At 47.8% G+C, this 25,978-nt stretch overlaps 1 protein-coding gene across 3 annotated transcripts; it reads right to left on the bottom strand.

The window, feature by feature from the left end:
* Window positions 1-397: 397 nt before the first annotated feature.
* Window positions 398-24,173, bottom strand: BCL6 (BCL6 transcription repressor). Of its 3 annotated transcripts, XM_012789620.2 has the most exons (11): window positions 23,893-24,173; window positions 16,103-18,673; window positions 13,387-13,425; window positions 12,378-12,549; window positions 10,591-10,812; window positions 7,933-8,904; window positions 6,937-7,121; window positions 5,323-5,490; window positions 4,140-4,270; window positions 3,888-4,025; window positions 398-1,614 (listed from the first exon to the last, which is right to left on the bottom strand). In XM_012789620.2, exons 4-11 carry the CDS (start codon window positions 12,536-12,538, stop codon window positions 1,471-1,473), a joined length of 2,121 nt encoding a protein of 706 aa, XP_012645074.2. In that variant the 5' UTR covers window positions 12,539-12,549; window positions 13,387-13,425; window positions 16,103-18,673; window positions 23,893-24,173; the 3' UTR covers window positions 398-1,470. The 3 variants fall into 3 exon arrangements, with proteins under 3 accessions (XP_012645074.2, XP_012645068.2, XP_012645073.2); XM_012789614.3 differs by lacking the exon at window positions 16,103-18,673; XM_012789619.3 differs by lacking the exons at window positions 16,103-18,673; window positions 23,893-24,173 and adding an exon at window positions 14,597-15,564.
* Between the last annotated feature and the right edge of the window lie 1,805 nt (window positions 24,174-25,978).

Here is a 25,978-nt window from a genome sequence, read left to right as displayed (position 1 = left end):
GCTAGAAGGCAGATGAAGCTCGTCTCTTCACAGAATGGGCAAACCAAGGCAAGAGGAAGAGACTCATATCTACGTGAGTCAGAAGAGCTAGAATCAAAGGCGATAAAAGCTCAGCCTAGAGCTGAGTGGGTGGCCTACCCCAAAGCCCCCACCTGAGCTCCTCAGGACCAGGAGCTGGAGTCTGCAGTCCATCCTGGCACGGGGGGCCAAGTGTGGGTTTGTGCCAAGTGCCCAGGGACAAGCCCTAGCCTTATCCCAAATGACGCTCCTTTCTGAGACTGCACCAGCCAGCAGCCTTGCCCTCTGAGAGCCTTTCCCACTAGACTAAGAGCCGAGGGAGTCAGATCCACTCAAGTCCCCACTCCAACACAGAGAAATACCTCCCAAACAAGCCAACTTGACTTTTCAACATTTTATTCTTATATTTGTACAGCTATATTTTACAATGCGGTAATGCAGTTTAGACACAGCCAAACCCTGTCTCCGGAGTAGTTATAACACAAGCATGACGCAGAATGGGATGAGACAAACGTTCCCAAAGAGAGTTTAGTTAGTGACCACTTCAAGTCCCTGTGTCTGCCTACACTTCAAAAAGGGATGGCGCACACTCGTCCATCATTGAAAACTTCCGTGAAAAAAGGCACCGTGAGGACACGTTATACAGGTATATACAAACTGAAAACTGGAACAAAATTACACGTTTTTCCTTCTGCAGCTTTTTTTTTTGTTCTTTTTGTTTTTTTAATACACACTTTGTAAATTGTAAACCTTCACTTGCAAAAAAATACAAATACACTGAGGCATTTTAGACAAAATATTTTCTTACTTATACAGATGCAATACTTAAAATATTCTCTTAAGTGCTCTTTCTCAATAAAGATTCTCAGATCCGTGTCTGCCTGCAGATACAAAATCGAGCCTTTAACGCAGTTTTATATTCTTAATATATCTTTTTTAGGTTTATATATATTTATTTTATATATATATATATTTATATATTTACAACTCTGCCATATATTCCTTCACCTTTGGTTAAAAAAATTAAAGCCCTCTCTTTGATAACACACCAAAGTCTTGTCTTTTAAAAGAATGCACATTTACATACAAAAGAAACGTCTGTTCCCACAAAACATATACATTCCTCATTTTGCAGACTAAGTCAAGTCAGAGCTTTTGCATACTCCCCCACTTGGATATATAAAATGATTTTGCTTTTTGCTGACATGGTTCGCCTTACACATAGGAGAAAAAGCATTATTATTTTCTTAATGTTTTATGGCAGTGGGGGAAGGGAGCTGCCGTGGCTCCCAGTCCCCCAGGCCCCACCCCCCACCCCCTACCCTCAGCTATGATTTGCACTAGTGGATGAAAGAGGCACTACATCATGGGATGAACATTATAAAGTGTTACAGTATCCTTTGGGTAGATTCTGAGGAGGGGCTGGAGAGGAAAGCATTAACACTCCATGCTTCAGCAGGCTTTGGGGAGCTCCGGAGGCAGGTCAGTGGCCGACACGCGGTATTGCACCTTGGTGTTGGTGATGGCGCCATGCTTCTGGCGCAAGTGAAGTCGCAGCTGGCTTTTGTGACGGAAATGCAGGTTACACTTCTCACACTGGAGGGAAATCAGAGGCAAACTGTTAGCTGTCATCAACCCAAGAAACGCGTCATTGCTCAAAGACCCAGAGAAGGAGGTTCTCCTTGCAAAGGGCTGGGGCAGTTCTTTTCTCTCAAAGTCCAGTTTAAGAACCCATATGAAACCTAGCTTCTGCCAGGAGGTAAGTAAATGCAAATGTCCCTTCCCTGTTTTCCCAAATGTTGGCATGCTTTTCCCTTGCTTGAGATGTCATTCCCTGCCTTAACTCCACAAGTTCAAGTCTTATCCAAAAACAGTTCCGATACAAACTCCCCTCATTATTAAAGCTTTCCTGAACCTCTCAACCATAAAAATAATTCCTCTTTCCTTTGAACCTCTGTACAATTTCTAGTCTTGCTATGCAACCATCCTTGTGCATTAAGATTCTTCTTCAATGGGTAACACTTATAAGGACAGTGACCCCTTTTCACTAAACTTTATAATCTTCCTAGTACCTGCCAGAATATACCTCTTGGGAAAATTATGAATAAATCTGAACACATTTAGGCAAATGGACTAGACCAGTCTGAATTCATGGAAATTCTGGAGTCTAGGATACACTTTTAAAAATGCAGTTATATTTCTTCTTAGGGTGTATATCTTAGCTAACCTAGTAAAGCATTAGCAAATAGAGCTGTTTCTTGCTTGATTCAATGAATGGGTAACAGTTTTAGTTTAGATAAAAGTCTCTTAAAAGTAAAATGGATGACTAAATTTAATGGGATAAACTAGATGAGATCTTAGAAAAGACAAAGAATGTTTTTAGGTAAAAAACTAAAAAAAAATCCAAATAGAATATGAACTTTAGTTTATAATTATGTATCAGTATTGGCTCATTAGTTATGACAAATGTATCACACTAATGTAAGATGTTAATAGTGGGGGGAAATGGGTGCTTTTGGAGTCCTCTGCACAATCTTGGCAACTTTTCTATACATCTAAAACTATTCTAAAATACAAAGTGTAATAAAATATATTCAGATAGAGAATATGTTTTAAAGTGAAAATGGTTATAGACTTACAAAAATACAAAATAAATAAAATGGGCAGGGCAGTGTGTAAAAAGCCCTAGTCTTGGGAGACATAGGGTCCATTGTATCTATGCTACCCACTGCTGTGTGTCCCAGGCATGTCATTTCTCTCTCTGAAGGGACTGGGTCAGTACACGTCGAAGGTCATTCTCCACTGCGATATCCTATGTATCTAAAATTCCAGCAAATCATAACAGCACATATTTACTGTATACTCTTACTATATCCGTGTGCTATCCTGCACACTTTGGTGAATTAGTTAGCTAATACTACAACTACATGGGGCTCATTTTATAGATGAGGAAATTAAGGTACTAAGAGGATAACTAATTTGCCCAAGAACAAACGGCAAGTAAGAAGCTATTCATCCAAAGCTTGATAAACAAGTGAACAAAAGTAAACCACGTTTTGCAGGTTAACATCTGGAATGAGGGTTAACCAAATGATTCGTTCTTGTGCCCACCACCACCTAGAGCGATGCCATAAGTTCTTCAAAGCAGCCACAGACAATATGTAAACAAATGAGCATGGCTGTGTTCCAATAACACTGTACTTATGGACCCTGAAATTTAAATTTCATATAATTTTCACAAAATATTCACAAAATATGTCACAAAATATTATTCTTCTCTTTTTAATGAAAAAAACATTCTTAGCTCATGGCATGTTCGGACACTGGTGTGCAGGCCATACTTGCCAAGGCCCTGCTCTAGAACAGTCCAATCCCTGTGCCTGTCCACAGCATTGTGCTGCATACCTGGACACTCCTCTTTCTTAAAATGGACTTCTGGTTTTTTTTTTTTTCTCATTATAACATCATAAATTCTTATAATATACTTCTGGTTCTCCTCCCACTCCTAAGACTGCTCCTTCTCAAACACTTTAGCCCCTTGTAATGTACGTATAGCCCAGTATGGGTTGTGCTATAGACACTCAATAAGTGTTTGTGGAACAAATGAATGACTCCAAATCTATGTATTCATAGTCAGGACTTGTTTCCCAAAGCCCAGATCGCCTAGCCCAATAACCCCATTTTCACACTGAGACTCGGGCCAAGGTCATGCGGCGTGTCTCACAATCAGGTCCAGATCCAGATCTTCCACCATTACCTCCCTGGTCATTCCACTGTGTGCTCGAGACTAGAGTACCCAGGTGTGCTGTCCCACCCCTCCCGCTCCCTTCCTCCCCACGCCGGCCACTGGCCGCAGGAGGCTTACGTACATGGTAAGGTTTCTCTCCCGTGTGGATTCGCAGGTGGCTCTTCAGAGTCTGAAGGTGTCGGAAACGGGTGCCACAGATTTCGCAGGGATAGGGCTTCTCGCCAGTGTGGATGAGCACGTGAGCACGGAGGTGGGCCACCTAGAAGGAGGAGCAAAGCGTGAAAGGTCTGCCGGGCGGGCAGCAGGGTTCCGCGCAGCCCTCAGCAGCACACACAGGCCCAGGGGCCTTCCTTCCTCCACACCACCTGCTCACCTGTACAAATCTGGCTCCGCAGGTTTCGCATTTGTAGGGCTTCTCTCCAGAGTGAATTCGAGTGTGGGTTTTCAGGTTGGCTGGCCGGTTGAACTGGGCCCCACAGATGTTGCAACGATAGGGTTTCTCACCTATTACAAAGAGAAAAAGAAAAAGGAAAGCCAAGTTCAGTGGGGAAGGTCTCCACGGTCCTTGGGCCCTGGATTTCAAAGCTAACTGCTCCTCCCTGAGGTCATTCACGTTTTCCTTCCCCTGGGAGGATGTCAGAGAGAGAATCCAGGGCCTGCCAGCCCTCTCTTACACAGACCACCACACCTTGCAGGGAACCAGGGCCAAGAGACTAGCGGTGGCATGGTGGAGCAGAAACAACGCCAGGTGTGGACAGGACAGGGGAAGGTTCCAGGAAGCCTGAGCTATAGAACCAACTTTGTCATTAGGACTATCTGCCTGTGGGACCTGGAAAAGTCACTCCTTCTCTGGGCCTCGGTCTCCTTCTCTGGAACTTGAAGGGCTATTTTAGATGACCTAGGAAAGCTCTTCTGGCTCTTCTTTGAGATGCGACTGATTAAATCATCAATTCCCTCACCAGGGAGAAACAGTCAGGCTGCTCTAGATTCTCTTTCAGAACAAACACACTTTTCTGCTCGTGGCAACTACAGCCGGATTCCCTTTGCAAGGGGCTGGGGCTGTGTTTGAGCGGATGCTCAGGCAGAGGAAAACCAACAGAAGGGCTGAGCCTTCCTTCATGGGAAGGTTTTGGGATAATGGAACAATTTAAAGTACTAAGAGTAGATGTTGGACAACAATCAGGTTATGAGAAGCTACCTGGTAAAGGAAAGTAAGTTGATAAGGAATAAGTCTTTGGAAGAAATCAACAGGCCTTTAATATTTCTCTGGCTTTATGAAAACCTAACCCACCTTGCCTCTATCAGGCTTAGTTTCTTCACCTATACAGTGGGATTAACACTTCTGACCCCAGCAAAGGCAGAGAAGCAGGACAGAGAATCTCAGAGGGAAGTCGAAGAATGCAGGGAGCGGATGAGCCACTAAGCGAAGTCAAGGCCGAGCCCCTCGTTCAACCCGGATGGGGCCTGCTCCCTGCCTCACCCTGCCAGGCCCCACACGGCTTTCTGTCGGCCCCTCTCCCTGTCCTGCCTCCGGGTGGTGTGGGGCAGGGCCATACCGGTATGGACGGTCTTGTGGCTGGCGAGGTTGCCTTTGTAGCGGAAGGAGGCCTGGCAGCGGTCGCACTTGTAGGGTTTGTCGCTGTGGGTCTGCAGCGTGTGCCTCTTGAGTGAGGCCTCCTCAGAGAAGCGGCAGTCACACTCATTGCAGAAGAAGGCCCCGTTCTCTGTGGGAGGGTGGCAGGGGGACACCAAAGTCAGCGCGAGGAAGGGAGGTGGGGCTCTAAGGCCTCTCTCCTCGGTAGCTATCCCCTGTGCTAAAGGGATCCCCCAGCCCCCACCCACCCATCACTCATGGGACCCCAGAGCAAAGGACCTGCGGGCTTTGTTTTTCCTAGCATTGAGAGTCTCAGCCACAGAGGAGGGAGAAAGGAGACAGATTGAATATTAAGGTGCAGAAGGGAAGCCCAAACCCACAGGTACTCATAGGATTTGCACCAGGTTGAGAAGGGCTCAGCAGAGCTTTTCGTTTCCCCAAGAGCTCTGAGAACTGACCTTTTTTTAAAAAAAAACACTTCCAAGTTTTATTTACATTTATACACAGAAGCCCTCAGGCCAAGAACCTGTACCTCTCTGAGCCTCTTTCTATGTCTCTATCTCCAAAGTCAAAATAATAAATCTCTGTCCTGCCTACCTCAGTGGAGGATATGACATTACACAAATGGAAACACAAGGGTTTATAGGAATATAAGATAGTTCAAATTCAATCACACTTTGAGGTCCCTGAAGGAGGAATTAATGATGAACACTCCATGGCCACTGTTGCACCTGTCTGGATTACATGCCTCCCAAACACTTCCATGAGACTGAGAGACCAAAGATGAGGGTGGATGTGGAAACAGAGGCCCAGGGCAAAGAACTGGAGCGCACAGCAAAGGCGGGGAAAAAAGCTTTGCCAGGGTACAAAGACAGTCCCAGCTCTCCCAACCATAGGTCCATGACCCTGTGACAGACCTTTGGGTGTAAGCAGCCAATTTTTTTTCTTTTGTTATAGCAATTTGAAAATGGCATGTCATGGTGACTTAACCCTAATTAGGTATTACTGGGCTCTATATACTGTAGCCAGAGCTGGGTGAAGAGTTAGATGTTTTATCTGGTAACAACCAAGGATGCCAATCACCAACTATCCAGAAACTTCAGTTTCATAATTCAATTCAACTATTTTAACTCAGCTAACATTTACTGCGTCCCATACTGGGGACCTACTAGGACTTATGGAGGATGCAGGAATGAATAAGGTCAGATGGTTCTCCTTATAAAAGCTACAGTCTAGCAGGGAGAACTCACATGCATACAGATCAGTACCCGTAGTTTTGGTACAGAGGGATGGAGAAAGCTCAGGGAGTAATAGCCAGCCCCACAAGCTACCTTTACTGGAATGAAGATTACCCCATATTAACCCTAAGACCCCATCCCTTGCTTTGGTCATCCCAGTTCCCTAAGAGTTTGTGAAATACACAGTGATTGGCTGGTGATTTTCATTGCCAGTGGACTTCCAAGTGGGGACTTCTCTCAATTAGAGACAACCGTGTAAACAAAATGGAAACACAAAACCCACAGAGCAGAAGGGTACTCCCTCTGCCTGGCAAGGAGAAGGAGGGAGAGGGACTCACCACAGCTGGAATCCGAATACTCAGACTGGGTCTCTCCCATCTCCTCAGGGAACGTGGGGCCCGCAGTGTGGAGGCACATCTCCGCGTGCTGCGGGGACTGAGAGCCGCAGGACACGCACTTCGGGGGGTGCATGTAGAGTGGCGAGTGGCTCTCGCTGCTGCTGCGGGGGGAGCCTGTCAGGGACCTGTGGGGGAGCAAAGAGAGCCTCAGCACCTGGGACAGAGCCTCAAAGCCATCCTCTCCTCCCTGGGCCAGGGCTCTGGGGCTCAGAGTTATCTTCAAGCCTGCCTCCAAACAGCATTTGCAGAGAGAGCTCACTGACCGGGATCAAACCAAGCCCAAACCCCACTCACTCCAGGGCCCAGTTTCTTCTCCTCAGGACTGCAGGCCACAGCCCCCCTCAGCCCAAGGGGATCATGAGGGCCCCCTAACACATCAAGACCACAGAAAGCACCTGTGGGATTTATGGAATGCTCGTCTACCATACAAGAATATTATATTTCTTGCTATGAAAAAATACACAAAGCCAAGTGTGGTGGTTTATGCCAGTAATCCTAGCACTTTGGGAGGCTGAGGTAGGACTGCTTGAGGCCAGGAATTTGAGGCCAGCCTAAGCAAGAACCAGACCCTGTTTCTACAAAAAATAGAACAATTAGACAGATGCCTGTAGTCCCAGCTACTCAGGAGGCTGAAGCAGGAGGATTGCTTGAGCCCAGGAGTTTGAGGCTGCAGTGAGCTATGAGGACGCCACTATGCAGCCCAGGCAATAGAGCAATACTCTGTTAAAAAAAAAAAGGAAAAAAGAAAAAATACACAGTACTTAATACACTTCCTTACTTAGGCTAATTCAGTCCATAGGCACTCATTCCACACCTCTAACAGGCTCGGCAATTTGGACAAGAAAACAACACAGCCTCTGCATCCATCAGAAGCAATAACCCTGGAAGCCTACCCAGGTACCCCCAACCTCAGACCCAGACTGTCTCTGAAATCACCTGTTAACAATGTTATTGAGCCGGCTGGCTTGAGGGATGGTGGAATCCTCCCCGCCGACACTGAGCTTGGTTGGGGACTGGAGGTCAAGGTTCTCAGGCTCCAGGGGTGGCTGGCAGGGAGGTGGGGCAGTGTAGGCTCTCGGGGAAAGGCGGCCCAGCTCAGCTTGCTCGGGCCCATCTGGTTTGGCATTCTGGTTGAGGCTGTTGAGCACGATGAACTTGTACTTCTTCCAGTTGCAGGCTTTGGGGTCAGTGGGGCTCTTGGCCGGCGGGGAGCCAGAGGTCTGGAGGATGCATGCATTCTTGCTGCTGCAGGACTCTGTGGGCGAGTTGGGCTGGCAGTCGGATTTCTGGGGACTCTGTGGACTAACCAGACCCTTCCGGTTCAGGGGCGCATTGGGGGGCTCAAAATGCAGGGCAATCTCATCCTCTGAGGAGGGTCTCTCTTCTTCTTTGCTGGCCTTGTCGCAGGGGAAGTATGGGGCATTTCGGACCGAGGGGGCAGCGGGCTTGGGGCCCTCAGCCACACTGTAGTGCATGTCACTTCGTGCTTCCTCTGGGATTGTCTCCTTGGGTGAATAGATGTTACTGTGGCACACGCTGAGGGACACCTCCATGGCCGGCCGGCTGTATTCCCCAGGGACTGGCCTGCCACTGTCGCAGGGGAGGGCCCGCTCCTTGGGGAAGGGGTTGGCCACAGGCATCCGGGCATCCCGCAGCTCCTCATCAGAGAAGAGGAAGCTGCTGACTGGAAGGTGGCTGTACATGGGGTAAGAGGCTGGCGGTGTGGACAGACCACTGTACAGGCTGGGGGCAAAGGCTCTGCTCTCACACCCAGGGGTGTTCCTCAGTGGCAGGTTGTTCTCCACCACCTCGCGGCCCCGATAGGCCATAATGTCTTGGGGCATCAGCATCCGGCTGTTCAAGAAGTCTTCACGAGGAGGCTTGATGGCAGGAACCATCTCTGCTTCACTGTGGGAGAAAAAAGAGAGGAGACACCGGACCCCAAATTAGAACTGTTAAACCCATGGCTTCCAGGGACACTCTTACACAGCCACATCTGTGCCTGAGTCAGCCAGACGTAGGGGTGTGGCTCTGGAGTACAGAAACACAATTACAAGGCATTTATGCTAGAAGTCCAGCAGTCTAGCTTTCAGTTGGGGAAACTGAGGCTCAGAGAAGGGAAGTGAGTTACCTGCACAATGTGTGCCTGCTGAGACATGATCTTGTATGTTTAAGACACATATCTACGCATGTGTGTGAACCTATAACTCTTCTGATGCTATAGAATTTGATAGCTTACATAAAGGTGTCAAAGCCCTATCTCATTTCACTCATGCAAAACCCTGCTAGGAAGGAAAGTCAGGTATTACTGACTCCATGTTACACACACAGAAACACAGAGGGAAGAATTTATACAATGCTGGCACTACACTTTTGGAAAGTCACAGACAAACTAGTGCCCCATCGAAGAAAGGACTTGCCCCATATGCCGCCTGGAAATTTATAATAGAGGACAGGCAGCAAATGCCAGTGCAAGAATCCCTGGCTCCAGAGCAGCCAGACCTGGTTTAAAATCCCAGGTGTGCCACTTAGCAGCTGTGTGACCTGGAACAAGTTACTTAACCACTCTGAGCACAAAGCCTAACCTGTTGAAAGTACTTGTAAATGACAGCAATGATGATCTTGCCACCATTATCACCCATAGGAGACAAACAGCTATAGCTGCATATACCTGGAGGGACATTGTGTGGGGAAAACAAATAGGCCAGCTCAACATGATCACAGGTAACAGAGCTAGAATCAATAAGTGAAAGTTAAGGAAGCCAAATTTCAACTCGCCATAATGAGGAGCTTTCTAACCAAGGTAGACTGTGTGGTTCTGGGAACCCTGAATTTCTGGCTCTTAGATGTGTTCAAACACAGGCTAGATAACCCTTCTTTTTAAGCAAAGATGTAATAATCACCCTTGCATGGCTAGATCAAATGGTTCTGAGGAATTTAAGACCCGAGTCTCTGTTCCACTTAGCAAAACTCTTCACTTCTTTGGATCTCAGGTTCTTCCCCTTTAAATGATGGTCATATTTTACCAGCCCTCAGGTAGGGGTTTGGACCCAGTGAACTCAATTCAACAAATGTCCTCCCTGGCAGGCACAGGATGACATAAAAGACAAGCAAGGCAGCCCCTACAACCTTTGCAGCCCACAGTCTGGTAGGCAATTAAGGCACATATGTAAATAGTCATAACAGAAGTCTAAAGGAGAACTAAAGTATATGCAAATATTAAAACAGAAGGAAGGTCTAAAGCACAAGCAAAATACTTCAGAACACAAGAGAAGAGCTACAGGAGGAAGAGTGGTAATCCAAACAACTTCCATGGAACAGCTGCCATCCAAGCTTGGTCTCGCAGGATGGGTGGGAGGAAAGGGCATATTAAATGAATGGAAAAAAGCAAGAGGTGATAATGCACAGGACATATCTGTATAGCTGCAAGGATTTAAGTCTTTCTGGAGTGCAAGAATTAAGAAGTGCAAAAGTGTACAACAATAGCAGCATATCACAGAGGACTATTTTTTCTGCATGCATGGATTATTATGGGTTTCTGATTGGGGACTACCCCTTCTATCTCCAAGACTTCCACCTTCCATGGCAGCTCACCTGGCTTTGATAAACTTCCTGCAAGTGTCCACAACATGCTCCATTTGCAGGTACATAGCTGTGGCCATCACAGCCATGATGTTCCCTTCCCGCAGATTGAGCCGAGATGTGTACATAAAGTCCAGGAGGATGCAGAACCCCTCAGGGTTGATCTCAGGATCCAGATTGATCACATTAAGGTTGCATTTCAACTGGTCTGTAAAGATGCTGTAGAACAGGCCACTGTAAAACAAACAAATGCCCTGTTATAGTAGACACACAGAATCCACGATCGATTACAGTCAGCGCTGATGCTCTGCCCCTCTCCCCTGGGCCTAGCTCCAGAACTTCCAAGGCAATTAATAATAGCTGCCATTTATGGAGAGCTTACCAAATGCCAGAGAGTGATTAAGCACTTTATATACATTATCCTGTGTTCCTCACAACTTTGTAGGGTAGGTACTATTATTCTCCACCTTTACAATTGGGGAACTAAGATCAGAGAGGTTAAGTGATATTCTTAAAGGCGCAGAGCCTGTTTTCTTTTTACTCTTAACTGCATGGATTACCAGAGTTAAATTTAGCACTCATTTGCAGTAACTATTCTTAGCCTGTATCTTGGGGATAAGCATTTCCCTTCTTGTTCCATTGCGTTATCCTTATTTTAAAAATTCTCTTGTACCTTTTAGAAGTAAGTTTGGTATGAATGATAAATAAATAAAAATATGCCTACACCTACACTCTACTTTTCTCAAAGTCCACAGATTATTAGAAGGTCAATTATTCCTAGAAGATCCAAATCAAACCTCAAACCATGCCACCAAGTACCAGACTATCTGGTAGAGGAAATAGTACTCAATTAGAAACCAGAATTCTGGTTTTACTCTTTCTGAGTGGATTGCCAGAAGTGAAGCCAGACTCCACCAGTAAGTAGCTATGCAACCTTGGGTGAGATACTTAGCTTCTCTGCACTGTGGTTTACTTATCTTCAAAGGAGGGGGAACAATAGTGTCTATCTTATAGGGTTGTGGCAAGAATGAAAATGTAAAGGGTATAGAATGATGCCTGGCACACAATAAGCACTCATTAAACATTATCTACTATTCTTACGTTTCTATAAACTTCTGTTCTCACCATTATTTAAAAAAAAAAAACTGGTGCTTACAATAGATGTTGGATAAGTTCAATACTAGGAATAGAGATCCCTGATTCTATGTCATTCTTCCTATGCTTTCCTTTTATCATCTACAAAATGGTGGTAATGATGACATCCATAACACAAAAGATCCAGGGAGATGATGTCATATAAAATTGCTTTGAAAACTCGAAATATTTGACAAATACGAAGAATTAGATGGCTCATTCTCACTAACTCTTACACATACTCTGAAGACCCATGGAAACACAGTTGCCATATAAAATAAATACAGCATACAAGAGCAAAATATTTCAGATTAACTTGCTCAAGCTAATTAAAGACAATGCAAGTTAATCTGAAGTCTTTTGTCATTTTTTTCATTGGTTAACTGAAGCTATTCTCCATGTTTGTTCCAAACACATCCTTTCTTGTGGTAGTATATGATTTCTTCTCCCGCTATGCCCACAGAACAGAAACTCTTTCTTTCCTAAAAGTACACTCATTCATTTGCTTCCTGGGAGTCTACTCTTCCAGGCCATGTGCTAAGATCTGAAGACAAAGTGAGGCATCATCCCAAACATAGAAAAAGGCCTAAAAGCAAAAGGCGCGTCAACTGCCAGTGCCATCACTACCCTTTTATTCATCCCCCTGCCCCTTCCAGCCCCCTCACCTGCAGGCCATGAGGACTGTCTTATGGGCTCTAAACTGCTCACGGCTCACCACAATGACAACATCCGTCAGGATGTCTCGACTCCGGAGGCGATTGAGGTTGAGAAGAACGTCACTGGCATGGCGGGTGAACTGGATACAACTGTCAGCCGGTGAGGCCATTTTGTCTTCACCTGAAAAAAGAGGCCAAAATTCTGCTTGTTTTCCAGAACCTGTTTCCTGCTTATCAGGGGTACCAGAGCACATGGCTCAGTCTGCTAAGGTATAGAATGCAACTCAGGTCCCTTGTGTTTGATCTTGAAATAATTCATAACCCAACACTGAGCATTACTCTTCACAGGTATATAATGGGAAGAGTTATCTTTATCCCACAAGTTGGGATAGAAAGCTTTTTAGGGGAAAAGGGAAGGGAATGAATATTTGCTGAGTGTTTTTCTCACATACCAAATACTCTGCCAAGCACTGAGAGGCAGTCAGTATGCTGCAACAGAGAAAAACCATGGTTTGAAGGCTATCAGGCTAGCCTTGCCTTTTGCCAGCTATGGGACTTAGAGGAGGTTCATTACCGTTTCTGGGCTTTGGCTTCCCAAAATGGGAGTAGTAATATCCATGTAGTTATGAAAACTAGAGATATGTGCGCCTCATCCATAGCAGGTTCACAAAACTGACAGCTATTATCATAAGCATTTCATTTCATTATTCTAGACACCACCCATCTCTCTCTATTATAGGGCTTTAGAGTTGTTTGACTTTGTACAGTGAGTCACATTGTTAGTGCACAATAGGTGGCTAAGTTAGTATGAACTAAGAAGTGAGCAGAATAACTGACCATACAACAGTGTTAAGACAGTCTAATGCAGAGGTGAAGAGGTGAGGGCTGGGAGGGGAAATGTGTTGTCCTTGTCTCATCTAATAAAGAGTGGCAACAATCACAGAAACACATGCATTGGCAAATTCAAAACAAATAGTTTGTCTCCAATATTTTAAAACATATAATTTGATTTACTTACCCAATGCGTTGCTTCACAGTCCAAAATTTTGCTTAAAACCTGGAGAGAAGAAAGCAAACATAAATTGATTTAATGAGTATAAGATTGTCCACTATAGTCTTATTTTAGGATACACACATTTAGTTTTGCTTTGATAGTTGCAGCCTGCCAGTTGGTACAGTTTTACCACAAGCTAGCAAACATTTTCCAGCTCTGCTTTTACGGAAACAACAGGCACCCAAAGCTATGCAATAATAATGTTTTTACCCTGAGCACGAGGAATGTAACTGCATACATTAATTCCATATACATATACATACATATTTCCTTTCTCAAAGAAAAAAAATTATACCATCCAAAGGCCATTTGAGTTTATGGGAAAGAAAAAATAAGAAAAATGGTTCTTTCAATATTAATGATAACGATTCTTCAAGGGACCTAAAAACGCTGGACGCTATTCAAAACCTGCTAAGATATTATCTTTCAAGTCTTAGAATGATTCTACAAGGCTGATAGGGTCAATATCTTTATCCCTATTTCATCGGTGATGAAACTGAGATGCAGTTTCAAGGGGCTTGCTCAGGACAAACCAGCTAGGCAGTATTTCCTGTCTGAAACACTTCAGACTGAATACGGAATCTGCAGCATACAACCTGAGATGGCATCTCTACACGCTTCTTGAGAAACTTTGCCCTCTTTTTCAAAGTTTCCTCTCCCTTCCCTACTGGGTCTAAGACCAGACAGAGTGCTACAGCTTCCAAGTTTGTGATTCTCTCTGCTGGTGAAAGACTTAACTGTGAGGCTTAGCTGAGAACTAGCCAGGGAGCACTAAACCTTAAAGAGATTTAGTAAAATATATAACCCACTCCAAATAGGTTTCTCTCTAAAAAAAAAAAATCATCAAAAGCACAGGTGTAAGACTCTCACTTATGACAGAATGCAGACTACAAAACAAAATAAAATTTGAACTGTCTTTATCCCTTTTTTTGAAAGCAGAGCCCTTTAGAGCTGTTTTCCTTGTAAAGGGGCTGGAGGCCAGTGGGGTCATGTTGGGCCACGTAGATGGTTGGTGACCCGGCCCTAGGTCTTCTGGCTCAAATTCCTGTCCCCTTTCCAAATCAGTCTACGTGCTGTGGGACATGCAAGACAGCACCCTGATGTGGGTGAATCTCATTTTTAAGTTCCTACCCCACACAAACACTTTGCCCCATTCCAGGCTGCTGAGTCTTACCAAATGAGCACTCTAAAATGAGAGGTTTCCTTGAGTCTGTAACCAAACACTCTGACATTTCTCTGTGGTCCCAAGTGCCAGTCATACAATCTCATCAGCTTCAAGGTTAGTGTGTGCATGTGAGTGAGTGGAGACTGGGGGAAGGAAATGGGGAAAGGGAGAGGACAGAAAAACACAAAAGAACCTATCTCCTCCTCTCCCCATCCCAACTCAAGATAGGGAAAGAGAGATTTACTAACTTAGTCATAACCACAGTTCAATGACTGTCTCCTCTGAAAAAAGAACACACATGTGAGGTTTATTTAAAAACTTTCTCTTCTTCCCTCATGGAAGAGATTCTCAAACACTTCTGGAATACCTAGGCTGTCCTTTAACCAGCTTCAACGACCAGTTCACTTGAGGATTTCCAGTCACAGACTTTTGGAACCACAGGAAGCCTAGCTTTGCCATTTCACCATGACAAGTGGCAATGACTCACTCCAGATAGGGGTTGAAACAAACAAACAATTCCCCTGTGTCCACTGTCAGCCAGTCCTTGAGCTTTTCACCTTAAGCCTCTGCGGGGCCAAAAACAAATGCATATACACTGAGGCCCACAGCCTTATTAAGTTCACTCCTTTATAAGCTAACTTTGTCTTAGGAGGTCCCAGGACTACTGTATGGGTTCACCCCACACACACACACTCCTCATGCTGCAGGTGTGGAAGCACCACCAATGTTTATTTGTTTTGATTTACATACCACTTCATCCTTTCCCACTCATTATTGTATCTTTTCCTCTTAACAGCCCTGATTTACTAGGAAGGAAACTTGAGACTCCAGGGGATAAGCCTCGCCCAAGATCTCAAAGCTAATTTCTAGCAAAGTTCTGGACAAACTCTATCTACTAGATTCAGCCATACAACTAATGCCACACACAATATTCATCCCACAAAAAAAAAAAAAAAAGATCACCAAGAGAGCAGGGCTGTCAATGAGAAACTGACAACTGCCTGGCTTCAGATCTGGACCCCCAGATCCCAACCCTCGCCCCACCCCCATCCCCCCACCCGCTGGCTGGCTCAGTAACCACCAAGGGAGAGTTAAACCTTGTTTTCTCCACCCGCCACACCTTTTCTCTCCTTTCGCGCTTTCCTAGTGTATATCCAATTACACAGATTCTCTACAGGAGATTACCACTGAAGAAGAAAACAGAAGAACTAGAAAATAAAAAAGAAAAGGCAAAGAGAGAGGGGAGAGCAGGGGGGAAGAGGGAGGGGGGAGGGGAGAGAGAGAGAGAGAGAGAGAGAGAGAGAGAGAGAGAGAGAGAGAGAGAGAGAGAGAGAGAGAGAGATATGAGGTTAAGAGCGAGAGAGCGAGCCAATGCGAAAGACCCCATCCTTTTCCTCCCTCCTCCAGGGGGCAGGCACCAGGCAGCCCCATACTCTCGCTCACTCACGAGCACAAACACAAGCCCTGCGCTCCAGGGCAAGCCTGCGCAGACTCGCCTACCCTGTGACACCGTACCTGTCTTCCAGAGACTGCCCACTTCTGGACGACCGGCGGGCACCACTTCCCATCCACCTCGAAGCCCCCTGCAAGGCGCGGTGGAGGCTCCCTGGTGTGGCCGTGGTGGCCCTTAATTTAGTTACATTCAAATAAAACTTTTCGGGCACTTCGGTAGCTAACATTGTGTGTATGCCTTTTTTTTTTCTTTTTTTTTTTTTTTTCCTGTTATGCAGTCAAGGCAGGGCGCAGGGAGGGGAATGGCACAGCCCTCTCATTCCCGGAACGTAGTCGATCTCGGCTCTGCGGATTTCACAGAATACTCTCTGCCCGTCTAACTTTCCAGGAAGCTACCCGGCCCCGACTGCAGCCAGGATCGCTGCCCGCGCCGTGCTGGCCCCGGGGATTCACGGGGAGGGGGCTGCGGCTCGCGGGGAGTGCGGCGCACTTTCCCCTAAATCCCTCGCCCGCGCCGAGCCCAGGACTCTCAGAGTTCATCCAGTCCTACCCCTTCCCCACAGCCATTTATAAACGGAGGAATCAGACAAGTTTGGTAGCGGAGCTGGTCTAGAAGCCAGGCGTTCGGGTCCAATCTGAGACTCATTTCCTGACTCCAAGTTGCCCAATTCCGGCGTTGGTTGGCCTAAGTGAGTCGTTCCTTTTCTCACTTTTTGCCCGTCTCCGCCCGCCCCCCGCCACTTCTCTAAGGGGCTGGTCAGGCGAGGTGTTGAGGCGAAAAAGATGGAGTCCCTAAGGGCTTAGGGTCTCCATCCTGCGCGCCCCAGCCAAGTTGGAGGAAAACTAAACCGAAAGTCCCTTCCGCCTACGTTGGCAAGAACGGGAACCCAGCTCGACTTGGTTTCCGCCTAAAGTATTTAGAATAGGAGGCGCCAGGCCGAACCTGGCCGGGTGTAGGGATTTCCGAGTCCAGTTTCCCCGAAACAGCAGAGACACGGCGTGGACCCGGCGGAGGCCGGGGCGCCGGCCCCAGCGCGCGCACTGGCGCGGCCCGCAATCGCCTCCCCTTCCCGCGGCCTCCCCGGGAATTATAACCCCTGGGCGCCAGCTCCAAATGGGTCTCGATAGCGGGCTGCGGAGGGCGCTTTCAGGGGACAGGGGACAGCGAAAGGCTCAGCCTCAAAGGCCGCAGCCCTAAAACTAGCGTGTGGCGCCACGCCGCGCCGCGCATCCCGTCTGCGACCGAGGAGGGCTCAGCGTCTGTCCGTAAAGACTTGGCCTCCTCGGTCTCAAAATCCTGCTTTGAAGCTTTCTCATTCCCCTGCCCAGTTAGATAAGGGCGAACGAGACGGCTGGAATGTGATTCTGGGGCGGGGGCGAGAATCTGGGAAATTAAAATTCAACAAATGGACTTATTAGAAATGAGGAGGCCCGGTGGTTCCGGGAGCTCAAGCCTCGGCGTGTTTCCACCGCTGCCCAACGCTAGAGAGCGCCCGCCGTCAAGGCTTGAAACCCGCAGGCCCGTCTCGCCCGCCCCGCCTTCCCATTGACCTAGTTTGGCCAGAGCTTCCCGATTTGGAGAATGCCCTCCGCCCTTCCCCCTCCTCTCTATCCAGGCCAGCCGTTGGATTATTGGTAATCTAATAACTCCAATAACTCGCTGAAAACTCAAATGGGGAATTTGAAAGTGCAAAGCACTGTTTAGGGACAGGAACAAGGAATTCTAATAAGGCTGGAGCCACCGCAGTGAAACCCGCATCGGGGCTCCTGCTGGAGCGTTCTGGGTCCCAGCAGCCGCGCAGCCGACAAACTGCACGGCTCCAGCCACAGTGGTCCGACAGCAGGGGACGGGGTCAAACCGCGGAGTTGTTTTTGTTCTTAGGGGAAAGCACTCTTTGCCTCTTGACTGGGGCGGAAGGGCGGGAGGGTGGGGAAGGCGACAGCAGATAAAAGCGAATTTGATAACGCGATGGCCTCGGCAGCCGCTTTGGGTAACCGAGGTGTTCGGGGACATTATGTCTTGACTTTCATTTCTATCACGTTTCCTGCCAACAGTGATCTTGCAAGCCTGCAAGCTTCTAGGAAATGCAATAAAATAGAGGGATGTGTTTTATCATCAAGATCTGAAGAGAAGCTGCAGAGGGACGGACGCTTCCCGTGCGCCCGGGAGACAGCCTTCCAGAAGGGCCCGCAGACACCGCCAGCAAGCCACGTCCCCAGGCAGAGATCTCTCGGCCTTCCTGGCTGGACTGGGCTCAGCCTTTGCAAAACGGCCGGCGGGGGAGGGGAGAGGCATGATCTCCCCAAGCAAACAATGCCTTTAAAAATCCGATCTGGACAGAAGTCAGCCAAGGTCTTTATTCACGTTAATGAAGATGGAAGGCACTAACTGTCCTTGGAAAGCGATGAGTCAAACTTGACCGCGCTTCAAACACGTTCCCAGATTCGTTTCCAACCCGAACAGAGGCGCGTTTCTCCGACGCGGCCTCGGACGGTTCCCGCAGTGGGAGAGGCCGAACTCGATCCCCGCGGGCCGGGGCGGGGGAGGCGGCGGCGTGTCCCGCGGGTGCGCGCCGGCCGCCGCTAGGGGCCGCCAGCACGCGGGCGCGCGTTTGCCATCTCAAGTCACGAGCTCTGGGAAAGAAAACTTTGCTGAGGAGCTGCTGCGGCACAAATTCTGCGAGAATTACGCTCCGCCTGTCCACATGACCCTCTCCCCCACCACACACACACACCCGCTTTCTCGCCAGACCACTAGGCAGAGGCTAGAAGGAAGGGGAAGGATCCAAGAGCGAGCCTCGGCCGCACTGAGGCGCGCCTCTGCAAGTCTCCTGTCTAGGCCGGAACCGCCCCGCCGGCACATACGTACTCCCCCCGGCCCCCCAGCCTCGAGACCACCACACACCCCGCAACTACTGCGGGCTCTTCGTGTCCGTAACCGAAAATCTTAAGCCATGCTTTCTCAACAAACTCCTCCCAGACTGCTGAGGAACCGTCTCCAATGTTCACTGGCAACTCAGGTGACCCACGAGGTTAAAATCATGGCTCTGGCTGCTGCCCCTTCTCTTACAAACTTCAAAAAAGTACAGATCACGTCGCCTTTGACTTTCAGTCACTGACCTGAAATTCAGAAGCTTTTAATCTGGTCCTTGTTAGGTCCCTAACTCGCCGCAAACAGGCCCCTCGCCAGGCCAGTTTCCTCAAGAGTTGTCAGACCCGAAGCCCCTAGGCACGTAACATGGCATCCTTCCACTGCCAGCTTCCCCTGGGAAAGGCCACAGTGACTGGGAAACTGTGTTCAAAGCGGGTTATTTTATGGCTTCTCTTCGTGGAGACAGATGCCCGTCGCTGACTGATGGTGGACGGAGCGAACATCCGGGACAGTCATACTTTTCATCTGTCTTGTCAAAACTTTGGAGGTCGTATGCCATCCCTGTTGAAGGATGCTCTCCTGCTGTCAGTCCTAGCACCTGGCCAGGACCCAGGCCGACCCGAAAAGGACCCAGTCGGCCCACCGCCTCAGGCAGAAAACTTGATCGCGACCCGCCACTAGGTGGCGGACTCAGTCCGTCCGAGAACCACCGCACGGCCGCAGCCTTCCACAACGGGTCCCCCCAGCGCCCGCTTTTTTTTCTGTCTGGTGGGGCTGGTGGTGTGGTTGCCTCCACAACCAAAGCTGGAAAACATTTAATTCTGTGGATGTAATTCCACTATTTCCGATGCTCCCGCCTCTAGCAACCACAACGCAGTATCTGGAGCTGCGTTCATGTAATACAAATTGACTTTTTTTCCCCCGAAAAGCTGAATGTACTGGGCAGGGCAATAAAGGGTGCACTTGTTTTCCAAAGGCAGAATGGCACTCGACCGTATTAACAGAGATTCTTGCCAAACGCTGGCCGACCAGCAAAGAAAGTCGAAAATAAACTCCTGGTCGTCACGGAGGAGGGGGGACCTGGGGGATAAAGGCTGGGTCCCACCCAGGCTTACTGCGCCTGGCAAAGAGGGGAGAGTGGGGGCGGGGGCGGCTTGGTGGGGCTGCTGGTCCCGGACTGGGAGACCGAGAGCGTTGGGAGGAGCCGTTCCTGGCTTCCACTGGGACGGAGAGAAACCGGCCAGGCTCTGCTACTACACAACACCCTCGCTCAGATCGCTGCGGCAGCGGTCCCACTTGTTGCGCAGTGCTGGAAACCAGCACGCACCATGCTTCTTTGACTCCCAGAGGGCTACAGACCAGCCTACCATAGCTCCACGCCATCCACAAACCTCTCCCCACCACCCCACCACCACACACCCGCACATACACCACCACCACCGCTGGCAAAACAGTACTTCCAGCCACTGTGGTTTTCACACCAAAACATTCCTCCTTTTCTCAACCTCAGACAGGAGGCAGAATGCAGATTCCCTGAGAAGTCAAGTCCAAAGGGGGAAGGCAGGCTACCTCCACCTGGAGAACTCTTCTATTTAAAGCCAATCAGGCTCACTCCCCACCCCAAATTACTGGAACCACGTTGCCTATTATGACACCATCCTAGCTGGAAAGCAACTTTTTCTTCTCTATTTGAGAGATCAATTACAAAGTCCTCTTTTAAAAACTTAGTTTTATCACTCCTATTTTTTTTTAATCTCTTGGGGGGTGGGGGGAATGCCTCAGAAGGTCATTTCACAGTATTTTTCAAATATTTGACTTCTGCCAATAATTTCACCCACCGTGGGGTGGCGCTGCCGCACTACCTCCTCTGAATCTCAAGTTTTTCACAACAAAGTGGGTTGAGTGTGGCTACCCCGCAGGGAGAGAGGGAAGGAAGAAGGGTTTTGACATCTAGCCATGGCTACCATTTACTCAACCTATAACTGGAACTCTTCAAGGGCTCAGCAAACGACAGTTCAAGAATCTAGAGTCCCATCCCTGTCCACCAAACCCAGGACAAATTAGACAGCCTTTTCAAGAAAACATCAGGGTAAAACTTCAAAATTGGACAGAGGAGGAAAAGAACAATTGGAAAATTCCCACTTTTCCTGGCTGTCTCCTCCTCAAGTCACTTCGTTTTTATGAACTAGCTTTATTGTCACTATCAACAGACCCTTAAAATCAGCCAATACTTGAGTACGCAGTATTGGAAAATCTTCCAAATAGGATACTGGAAACTTCTATTTATAAACTGGGGGGGGGGGCTACGGGGGGAAGGGGGGAGATATTTCCCATCTACAGGTTTCTATTTTGGCCTGAAGACTCAACTGCAGTCATTATAGCAAGGGAATGCCCATCTCCTGGTACTTTCTCTCCATTTCCTCCTCCCCAGATACACATATCTTTTCTTCTTAAAAAAAAAGTATGTATTTTAAAGCAAGAATGCGATTTCACCTCGCTCCTTTGAGCTCATGTTTGCTACCTCCAGGAATAGCGTGTGGACTAGGGCCAGATGAACTTCAACTTGGGCTGTAGATTTACGAGGTTCTGTTCCAGTGCCAAGGGCTCTTGGTAGTAAATAGTGAGCAAAATAGATACCTGTCTCCTGATGGATCTTGCCGGGCCCCCTCTAATTTTTTTTTAAGTTATTTAATAAACCACACACACCTTGCAAAGAAAAAGGGAAACTGGCAGTCTCTGTAGAGGAAGCCAGTGGCATCGCTCAGAGCCACAAACTGTATTTCTAAACAGCCCTTTCCCTGGTTCCCTCTCTCCTGCCCCACTTTTTTTTTCCGGACTGTAAAAAACGCATCTACTGACACTTTACTTACAGAAGGAAAAAAAAAAAAAGTAAAGCGTTACAACAAGATTTTCCTCCTGGAAACTATAAACTGATTTTTTTTTACGTCCATAAAAGATTAAATCAGTTTCCTAGGGCGGGGGGTGGGGGTGGGGGAGCGGTGATGGCTCTCTGAGATAGAAGGTCAGGGACCCTACAGCAGCTTTGGACTTTCAGCACCTGGTTTGGGGTCGTTTCCCCTGCTCAACTGTCAGGACACCCACTCCAACTCTTAACCATTGCGAGAGGGGGCACACCACAAAGGTCTTTTTTTTTTTTTCTTTTTTTTTTAAATTGGTAGGGTTGTGTTCTTGCTTTCCACGGGGGAGCTTTAAAACTCATAATTGAAACACTAGTTCCATTTTTCACCCGGGTTCCTATAACATGGCATAATAAAGGCAACGCAACCCACAGTTCTCAAGACATTTACCACGGTCACTATAGCCTGCAGGCGGGGTGGCCCCTAGCTTCAGCTGCCCTCGAACGCAGCCCATTTCCGAGCCTCCAACTCCCTACCCGCTCCCGCCCTGGGCCGCCGCCGCCTTCCCCCATTCCTAGTCCCTCGAGGAGAGCCACAGGTTGCAAATCCAACCAACCTCGCAATCTATTTTTGCAAAATCACTCACAAAGATCTCCCTTTCGCGCCCGCACCCGCTCCTCCCGCGCGGGGCCCCCCAGCCAGAGCCACAAAGTGCCCTTCTCTGCTCCCGGGTCTTGCAAGTAAGGGACGCGGGCTGGGGCTCAGTTGTCTTTCCCCTCGCCCGGCGTCCACTACGCTCAAGTCCGCAGTTTCCCTTTTACAGAGCTTGCACCATGGGAAAAATAAAATAAAATTTAGGAAAGGGAGGGAACAGCCATTGGGAGCCAACACAGAGTCACGCAGCGCCCAAAATACAAACACCTCGGCCGCCAGAAATCCCGCCACCTTCTCGCTCTCCTAGGCTGTCCTGTCACGGCTCCACGCACGCCGAGAGGCACCGCAGGTGCAAATGCGCACCCCTTTCCCACCCACCCCCAAATCCCTGTCCCGCCATCAGCCTCTCTCCTCGGAATGGGCAGAAAGAGCGCGCTGGGGTTCCCGACTCCCTCGACTACAACCAAGAAAGAATAATTTTCAAAGTATTCAACATCCCCGCCCCCATGCAAGCTAAACCTTCCTAAATACAGGGTAAGAGGACACCAAAACACTCGTCTCTCGTTAGGAAGATGACGGCTCTGAAAGGAAAGAGACACGATACTTCATCTCATCTGGTTTTATGACCAAAAAAAAAAAAAAAAAAACCGAGGAGTTGGCTTGCATTTTTCCTCCCAAATCTCGGCTCGCCTCGAAGGCAGGGAATCTTAAGGACCGAGGCCGGGGAAAGGGAGCCAGCGGGGCGAGCGAGCGGGCGGGCGGGCAGCCTCTCCCCTCGCCTCCCGGAGTTACCCAGAAGGACAAGAGCAGGGAAGGAAGAAGAGGCGAGGAAAAAGAGGAGGGAGGGAAGGGGAGGCAGGAGCAAGGGAGCGAGGAAGCAGTTTGCAAGCGAGAAAAGAGGGGAAAAACACAGCCGCACGAATCCAGAGAGATCACAAGCCGTACGCAAGCAGCAGCAGAGAGCGCGAGCGCGAGCGCGCGTCCTCCTCGCCGTCTGGGGCCAGACAGCCCCCAGACTTGCCCGAATCACCCCCCGAACACTGTCTCGTCCTCTCTGCTCCGGCCGCCCCCTAACTCCCCTCCTTCCTCTCCTCCACCTCCTTTCCAAAAACCAAAACAACGTAAGGGAGGGCGGCAAAGCCTCCCCAAACCGGCCGATTCACTCAAAGACAACAAAAACAATAATGATAAATACATAAAAATCTATATCCTAGAGTGGGAGAGACATGGGACTAATCTTCGGCATTTATTTTAACACCTGACAGCTAGAATAAATAAATATATACATTTATATCAATAGATACACATAGAAAACTTGGAGCCAAAGCATTTGGCAAGAGCGGAAAAAAAAAGAATTAAAAGGTAAAATAATGATCATGAGCAGCGGCGGCGGCAGCGGCACCAGCGGCAACAGCGGCGGCGGCGGCGGCAGCAGCAGCGGCAGCGGCGGCAGCAACAGCAATAATCACCTGGTGTCCGGCCTTTCCTAGAAACTTCTTGCATCACCACTTCTAAGAACCCCAGTTCTAAGAATCAACAGAGCTCAATTCTCGGAATTTGAGCTGAGGACTTTACCATTGCTACGTGGCAGGGGAGGACTCGGTGTCAGCTCCCCGAGATTTTTACCTCCCCTGTCCCACAAAAAGCCCTCAAAGCCGCAATGTTTTTCCACCGTCCGGCATATTTCGAGGTCCTCACGGGCTGGGCGTCTCGGATTTCGCGGTTCCGGGTCCGGGTTCGAGGGGCCCGAAGGCGGCCCTCCCTCCCCGGGCCCGGGACGATGGTACGGCCTGCTCCGCCACCGTCACGTGGGCGCCTCCTCTGTGACGTCGGCGACTTTGCTGTAGCAAAGCTCGGCCTCTGGAATTCTGAGAACTAATTTGCTATTCGGTGACATAAGAGGGGGAGTGCGCTTTGCTTTCCCGGGGTCTGGGGCTAATTCCTCCTCTCTTACCCATAAACTCAGCTCCTCGAGCTAAATGCACAAAAGGGAGCGAGAGGTTTGAACCACTGGAAAAAGTACGGTATATATAGTAGGTTTAGAGAGGCGAGTAAGAGAAAAAAACAATAAACACCACAGCTCTTTCCAGCTAGAATATTAGGCACCACGAGAAAAATATTTGCCAAGCAGTTTTCGGTGGGTTCATTTGCTTTATTTTTATTTGGGACAGGGGTTTTTGCTTTTGTTTTTGTCTTGGGCTTTTATTCTTTTTGGTGTGGTGACTTGGGATTGGGGGTTGCTGTATTTTGATGATTTTCGGATTTTTGCTTCTGATTTTTGCCTTTTGCAAGTTTGTTGTGTTACGTAAATGGTAGGATCCGGCATCGGTTGGATTTTGTGTGTGTGTTTTCTTTCTTTCCCTACCTTTCTCAAGAATTTTAAAGAAGATGTATCATTTCAATACTATTACTTTTGAAAGAAGCTTGAATTTTTTGGTCGTATTTAACAATCCGAACCCTCACTTTTTTTTTTTTTTCCCCTTTGGTGCAATTTTCTTTTTCCCGTTGGACTTGTACTGAAGTGAGTTTCTCCTGCACTTGAGAGAAATGTGCAAAGGACTTGTTTTGGTTTGGTTTGTTTCTTTCCAGGACAGCAAGTGGTGGGTTTACTCTTTCTGTTATTGTTGACTCTTAGGAAATTTCTTGTTGCAGGAAGCGTATGTGCGTGCTTGGGTATGTGTACGTGTATGTTCTACAGAATTCTGTGAGCCAAATACATGTTTGTGTTTTGCTTTTTCTTAAGGTCTTGATATTTTTTTTTTCCAGGCTCATTTCAAGGTCGTTGTAAAAAAATCTCTTCAGTTTGCGTTTAAGAGATCAGCCGGAGAGAATTCTAAAGGCCTGCCGTGCCAGTATCACAGATACTGCGTGTATTTAGAACAGACTGTGCTACAACTACAACGTACTGCACGCAGCACAATCCTCTTAGCTCTAGAGCAGAGTTGGGGGGAGGAGGAGGAGAGGGAAATCTTTCTCTCTTTCTTTCTTTCTTTCTTTCTTTCTTTCTTTCTTTCTTTCTTTCTTTCTTTCTTTCTTTCTTTCTTTCTTTCTTTCTTTCTTTCAAAGGCAAATGCCGTGCAGAATCATCTCATTGTGGGCCCTAGTTTGTTTGTTCAAAACTGCCAGTTTCCCTATTTAAATGTTGGTTGGGGTTTTTTCCCCTCCTACTCATCCCTGAATGAGGGAGACTCTTGTTTCTTTTATGTCTCTCTCTTAAAAGAAGGGTGTGAGGAGAAAATAATATTTCGGATTCCTCAAGAATTAACCCAAAATGTTTGGACCAGATGCAGCTTTCAAAGGTCAGGCTGTTCTGAGCCTTGGCTATGAGAGTCCTTCAAGTGACTCATTAAATTACAGATGAATTCTTAAAGATTCCGCAAACTCGCTTCACATACTAATTTCTAATAAATATATCTCCCCAAATAATCTACCTATCCGAACCCCAAATTTGAGTTTATAATAGAGAGGTGAGCAGACCTATGAAAGATTGCTGGCTGTTTACTGGGATATTTGGGGTCTCTTTCACTGACAGTCCCATAAGAAGTTTCATTTATT

Source organism: Microcebus murinus, chromosome 1 (genome assembly GCF_040939455.1).
Source record: "Microcebus murinus isolate Inina chromosome 1, M.murinus_Inina_mat1.0, whole genome shotgun sequence".
Classification (NCBI taxonomy): Eukaryota; Metazoa; Chordata; class Mammalia; order Primates; family Cheirogaleidae; genus Microcebus; species Microcebus murinus.
This window is presented reverse-complemented; position numbering and strand designations above follow the sequence as displayed.

Coding starts and splice junctions, on each gene's coding strand:
- BCL6 (XM_012789620.2), bottom strand. CDS start 12,538: ATGGCCTCACCGGCTGACAGTTGTATCCAGTTCACCCGCCATGCCAGT. Junction 7,122..7,932: donor CTCAATAACATTGTTAACAG/GTGATTTCAGAG, acceptor GCTCCCCCACAG/GTCCCTGACAGGCTCCCCCC. Junction 5,491..6,936: donor GTATTCGGATTCCAGCTGTG/GTGAGTCCCTCT, acceptor ACCCTCCCACAG/AGAACGGGGCCTTCTTCTGC.